The sequence below is a fragment of the Arachis stenosperma genome, chromosome 7 (genome assembly GCF_014773155.1).
Source record: "Arachis stenosperma cultivar V10309 chromosome 7, arast.V10309.gnm1.PFL2, whole genome shotgun sequence".
NCBI lineage: Eukaryota > Viridiplantae > Streptophyta > Magnoliopsida > Fabales > Fabaceae > Arachis > Arachis stenosperma.
In genome coordinates this window covers 57,638,526-57,645,075 of record NC_080383.1, presented here as the reverse complement: position 1 = coordinate 57,645,075, position 6,550 = coordinate 57,638,526, and the positions used below count along the sequence as shown (strand labels likewise).

The 6,550-nt window shown below is 30.9% G+C and overlaps 1 protein-coding gene across 1 annotated transcript; it reads left to right on the top strand.

Moving 5' to 3' along the window:
- Positions 1-1,967: 1,967 nt before the first annotated feature.
- LOC130939820 (uncharacterized) lies at positions 1,968-6,178 on the top strand. The gene is made up of 5 exons (XM_057867893.1): positions 1,968-2,388; positions 3,074-3,810; positions 4,404-4,676; positions 4,772-4,863; positions 5,425-6,178. Exons 1-5 carry the CDS (start codon positions 1,968-1,970, stop codon positions 6,176-6,178), a joined length of 2,277 nt encoding a protein of 758 aa, XP_057723876.1.
- Positions 6,179-6,550: the final 372 nt, after the last annotated feature.

The following is a 6,550-nucleotide window of genomic DNA, read 5'->3' as shown; positions in this document are numbered from 1 at the left end:
CTAGCAACGGAGATCCAATTTGAGCCGATTTAAAAGGAAACGCATGGACTTCATCTGCATTGGGTCTTTAAGGTAACGAACTCAAGTCAGATTTGGGACCCTAACAATAGATTTTAGTTGATCTTGCTTGCATTGAGGTCTTACCAGGTTCAAATATATCTTAAATTAATATTTTGAGTCATTGTTATAGCAAATACCATACTATTTAATATTATAACACTTAGTATATATAAAAGTTAGATATATTTACAAGACATTTTTTAATTCAAATTAAAAAATTAATTATCTCTTTTTTAGTTTTAAATATTATTTTCTAATGTAACAAAAAAGTGAAAATAACAATAATCACTCACATAATTAAAATAGAGAATTTTAATATATACATGACACTATATATATCAAGGATTATTATATATGATATATAATTTTTTTTCTTTTCTGTAATGACTATTTATATAATTTATTGAACAATTTTAATTTTTCATCTTAATATTTAATAAATTTAACATACAAAATAAATAACTTAAGCTATCATCTAGCACAATAAGTATAATAGTGCAAATATTTATTTATTTATTAGTAGTAAAAAATATATAAATAGTATAAATTGATATTTTTTTAGTATAAAAGCAATAATAAAGATTATTAATTAAGTTAATTACATAATTAAAAAATTAAGAAGAATTTATTAAATAATAATAAAAAATAAGATTACTATTTTCACATATTACAAAATTTATAAAAAAAATTGGATAATAAATCAATCCTCAATAGATTATATATTAATTCTGTCAAAAAAAATAAATAATCAATACATTGGATATTATTATTTACGTACTAATATATATATATATATATATATATATATATATATATATATATATATATATATATATATATATATATATATATATATATATATAATCGATTATTAAGTTTATAATTAATTTTTAATCTAATTTTTGGTAATTACAATTTAAATGATTGAAATTATTAAATGATGAATATTTTGCATCTAACCAATTTATTTTTATTGAAATTAAAAAAATGATGAGTTGTTAATCAATTCTAAATTTAAATTTAAATTTGAGTAAGAAAATAAAAAAATATTTTATATTTTATCTCACTAACCAAAATTAATTTTAAGATAAGAAATTACTTTGTACATCATATATATTGTAAGATAGTATGGTCATTTGTTATTTTTTAATAGTAAATATTGGCAAATAAAATGGTGTAAAAAATTAGAAGAAAATGTATTTACAAGTTTAGAAAATATTAATTTATTTTTTAATAGAATAAATTATATATTGAATAACAAAAGTTGTTATCGGTTTCTTTTCACACTAACTAATACGCAACGATGGTGTTTCGATACACCATATTACCAAAAAATATTAATCGATCTAATAACTTTTGTAATGACATAAGTTTATGAATTTGAAAATTTAAAAATTATTTCATAAAATGTGAAGTTTTAACAAGTAACAATGTTGATCATATTGTTTTGATTTCAAGAATGAATACGATAGTAATAAATAAAATTGTCCCAAGAAAATTTCAACAAAGACAAAAATTCATAAGTATTTCTATTAATGAAAAATTAATCTATTTTAAAGACAAATACAATTTTTTCTACAGATTTTTTAACTTGGCAAGTCGAGAATTAATCCACCACATATTGATGTTCTATTTATTAAGGGTCTGTCGCTAACTAATGGATTGTGATACACAAGGCGAGATTCGAACTCCAAATACTTGCTTAAGCGGGCAAATGAGATGACCATTCAATAAATTTAAATTGATTAAAATAAATATTAATTATTTTTAATATTTTTAAGTTGTAAAATATTTATAATAATAATTACTATGTATATTTTTTATTTAAATTTTAATAAAAAATTTTATATAATTTTATGTATTATCCCGTGTAGGACACGGGAACATACACTAGGGATAAAAATCGGATGTCTGCACAAAATTTAGATCTTGAATTACTGAATAGCATAAATTGCTCTGGTTTGCCTCCATATAAATTAATACTCAAGGTTGGTGATCCGGTGATGTTACTGAGGAATATTGACCAATCCAGTGGTATTTGTAATGGTACATGGCTACAAGTTAGGAAGCTTGGAAATCATGTCATAGAATGTGAAGTCTTAACGGATAACAATGTTGGTCATATTGCTTTGACTCCAAAAATGAATATGGTACCAACAAATGAAACCGTCCCAATTAGATTCCAACGAAGACAGTTTTTCATAATAGTATCGTTTGCCATGATAATTAATAAGTCTCAGGGACAAACTTTATCTCATGTTAGATTGTACTTGCCCAAACCAGTTTTTACACATGGCCAACTATATGTGGCACTTTCAAGAGTTAAGAGTAAGAGATATTTAAAAGTTTTACTTATGAATCACGTAGAAATGTCTATAAATTTAACTATCAATGTTGTTTATGGAGAAGTTTTTGAAAAAATAAAATTTTAATATAAATATTTTAATTTTATTTTAAATTCTGTACCAATGTATAATTATTTTACTTAAAAAAAGTGTAAAATAATTATTACTCACTATTTTTAAGTTAAACTTTAATTTTGAGAATAATTTTATAAATTTCTTAACATAATAATTATTTTATGTTTTTTTTAAAAATCTAAACATATAATTTTTTTTTTACTTTTATAAATTTTTCCGTGTTGAGCACGGGTTCATACACTAGTTCATCATAATTTTAAGAATCAATTTAAATCTTATTATCAAATTTTGGGATCAAATTAAATATTACCTTGTAATTAACTTTAGATTTGTTTCCTGATTTCCTCAATGCCACACTTTACACCTTCCCCCATGTCATTTTGAGATTCGCCACACACCAATGCTGTTCGCATTGTTATTCGCATTCGCATAGTTTAGATAAATTAAATTGCTATTAGTTACTTTACTTACTTATATTCAATAAAACTAAAAATTTAAAAATTAAATTAAATTTGCGTTTTTCACATATTTTTTGAATTTTTACTGTCTTTCCATTGTAGCCATTTCTCCATGACCAATAAAACCATTGTTAGAAGAAACAGAGCAATTTCAGAAACACAGCACTACTACCACCACCACCACCAATTTCTTCTTCTACATTGCAATGGCGTCACTAACACCTGGCGTGCTCTCGAAGCTTCTAGAATCTTCGGGGAACAAGGAGGCTAGGGTGACCGGGGAGCACCGCCACGCGCTCCTCCAAGTGATCGAGATCGTCCCTCGTTTTTCCCACGAGGACACGTGGCAGAGCAAGGGCTACTTCCTCAAAGTCTCTGATTCCTTGCATTCTGCTTATGTCTCAGTACCTGAAAACGACGCCGAATTGATCTGCAGCGACAAGGTCCAACTCGGTCAGTTCGTTTACGTGACTCGCCTTGACTCAGCAAAACCCTCTTCCTCTATTCCCGTTGTTCATGGCTTGAATCCCCTTCCGAAACGAAGGCCCTGCGTTGGGAACCCCATTGACTTGGTTTCAAGCGAGTTGTTACACGTTGGAGCCAATGTGAATGTTGATTTTAGAAGAAGCAAGAAGGGTAGTAATGTCAACAAGAACAAGGGTTTGAAGAAGGGTGAAGAGAGTTCAAAGGGGAAGTTGAAGGGTTTGGGTTTGAGGAATAATAATGGTAACTGTGAGAAGGTAGTGGTGGAGATGAGGAGGTTGAGTTTGGATTCTTCTAGAAGGGCTTGGGATCAAAGCCCTGTTTCTAAGAATGGTTCTGGGACTCCTAGTTCGAGATTCATGCTGAAATCTGCTTCGTCTTCACCTAATGTAAGTGATGTGATGTTGAAAACTGAAAAAGCTTTTAACCTTTTGATACCCTTTCGCCTTTTCTGTTTTTCTCACACTGCATTATGGATTTATGGCGTTTCTCTTTTTTATGTTCCTGTGTTTTAGGTAGGGTTTTATTAACGGGGAGAGTGTTTTATTTTATTTATTTTTCCCCCCTGTTTTCACTTGTAGTTGAATAATTCACCGTTTTGGGTGTTTTCTATAATGTTGAATGAGGGCCCTCACTTTGTTCTTTTTTGTGATTTTGAAATGCTTTTTGGTGGCTGTTGGACCCAGCAATCAGGCTATTTTGTTGTTTTTCTATTACGCTAACCTTTGGAATCTTCATTTGAGTCAGAAATCTAGTTTGTAAAATAGTGTTTAAAACGAGTTCCATGAATGTATGATGACTGTGTCTCTCTGCAATGCATTCTTGTAGGCCCTTTACTCTGGAAGATTCTGCATCTTCTGCAATGTGTATGGATAGAGTAAAAGTAATTTAGTGTTAAGACAAAAAATAATGGTTGATTTTTAGGTTTATCTTTCATATGTAACTTCTTTTTATCTTATGAGTTGGTATTTGCTCGCTGTAGGTGGTTCACAAGAATCTCTCTCTTAAATTTGAGTCTCCATTAAAATCCCCAACTTCGAGTGTCTTACCACTGAAGAATAAAAATGAGAACTTGTGTCCGAAGCCGACAAGCAATCCTTCGAGTAAAAGTACACCGCCCAGTAAGAGTTCTAAGTCACCAAGTGCTGGCACCGTTAATAGCCAACTCGTTAAGGTGCCCATCAATGTCAAGAATTGGAGTGATGTGTCTGTATCATGGGAAGATCTTCCATCTCCCATGTGTAATCTTGGGAAGGTAATAATGATCTAGATTAATATCTATGGCTTAGATTCAAATTTACATGCCATCATCTCACATAAAGTTTGAAATTTTTTCTGTTTCTTTTCCAGAAAGTTGTAACTCATAGAAATCTTGCTTTTGATGCTGCTGTGAGGGCTCTTCATGAGGCATCTGCTGCAGATACTGTAATCCAATGCATGTGGTATTATTCTCTTTTGTGACTTTGGTTTATATTTCCAAGTATTTAATAGCTTTGATCATTATATATTATAGTATCCTTAGATATGAGTCAATGAGTTCAGTATGTGGAACTACAGTTCGCTTGGCTTCTGCAATTTCCTGTCCAAATTAGCTTTATGGATTCTAAGAAATAACGTGTTCTCTGTAGCTGATTGAACATATTTTTCTCTATGAGTATTTTGTTAGTGCATTAGAATAACATATGAAGTTGCAACTTGCAACTATTGGTTTTATATGCATAACTTTTTGTTTGGTAACATATTCCCCCTAGTTTGAAATGGAAGGTGGAATGCATTTGGCATTATTTATACTTTCTATTCCTATTGTGCCTTTTGTGGGTTGTTTTATGTAATATCTTATGTAAAATGTTTTACACAGTCGTTCAATCGCATCCGTTTTTTTGGACAACTATTGACGCGGTCAATATAAAAAGTAGTTCTTTTTTCTAACATGACATTATGTAATTGGATGTATTTGTAATTGCATTGACATTTGGCAAATGTAATTGACTATTGTGTTTCAGCTTGTTTGCGGAACTTTGTGAGTCTACCCAGATTCTCTCTGCTGGATTACTTGTGAAGCAGTTTCTAGAGCTTCACCAGAGTTTGCAGAGAGCGACAATGGTGTTGGATTCTTTGCTCACCCCATCTCCTGAGACAAAGCAAAGCAGCCACTCTACCCTAGAGGTTCCTTTTCACAAAAATGCTACATCTTGGGTACAAGCTGCCATTGTAACCAATCTTTCCAAATTCAATCTTTTCAGAGCACAAGGAAAAGGTGAGACTTTGAATGGTGAAAAATGTCACTATGTTGTCATTGAGAATTCTTGTGAGGAAATGCATACTGTGAATCTCGCTGTTCAGAATAAGCAAAATCGTGTAACTCAAACAACTCTCTTGCCAAATTCAACTGCTAAAAGACTTCCTTCAAAGCGGAACCTGTTGGTGGCAAAGAACAAGTACACTGATAATAAGCAGTATCAAAGTAAAGAAAGCGAGATACAGGAGGCAGCAACTTTGGCAGAAAAATTGCTTGAGGCTTCTCGAGAATGGTTCTTGAAGTACTTGGAGGAATCACTTGATGATAGATTCGGTTTGAAAAGTGAAGAAGGGAGCACTGAAATTGCATGTCTTCTTGGACAGCTGAAAAATGTGAATCACTGGTTAGATAATTTGGTTGGCGGAGATAAGGTTGATCATCGGGTAGAGAACTTAAGGAAAAGTTTGTACCGGTTTCTACTTGAACAAGTTGATTCGGCAGTTGCATCAAGTCAGTAAATAGAGCACTACAATAACTGACAGAACTAACAGAAACAGAGTACACTTTGCTCAGCTGACTCACTGCTTTGAACAGATGACTTCACTAACAGAGTCAATAGTTTAACAACACCTTACTTAGATATTGCTATGACCATTTAAGGATCCTAAATGTTGTAGTATACTTTATTCTAACTTAATCATTGAATGAATCTTACCACTAAGTTTATACAATTTTGAGCTGTACTCTGTCATTATTGGGTTATTGCTAGAATGAATTCATGTTGAACTTCAAATTTATTGACATTTAGTACACTTGCTTCTTTCTCTATCAATGTCTTGTTTACCTTGGATATCTTTTTTCTCAATCATTTTGTACAGTTGTAATGTTGT

What these genes read in the sequence shown, in the direction of transcription:
- LOC130939820 (XM_057867893.1), top strand. Translation starts at nt 1,968, where the DNA reads ATGTCTGCACAAAATTTAGATCTTGAATTACTGAATAGCATAAATTGC. An exon ending in CCATGTGTAATCTTGGGAAG is followed by an intron (nt 4,677 to 4,771) that starts GTAATAATGATC and finishes TTTCTTTTCCAG; the next exon opens with AAAGTTGTAACTCATAGAAA. An exon ending in ACTGTAATCCAATGCATGTG is followed by an intron (nt 4,864 to 5,424) that starts GTATTATTCTCT and finishes ATTGTGTTTCAG; the next exon opens with CTTGTTTGCGGAACTTTGTG.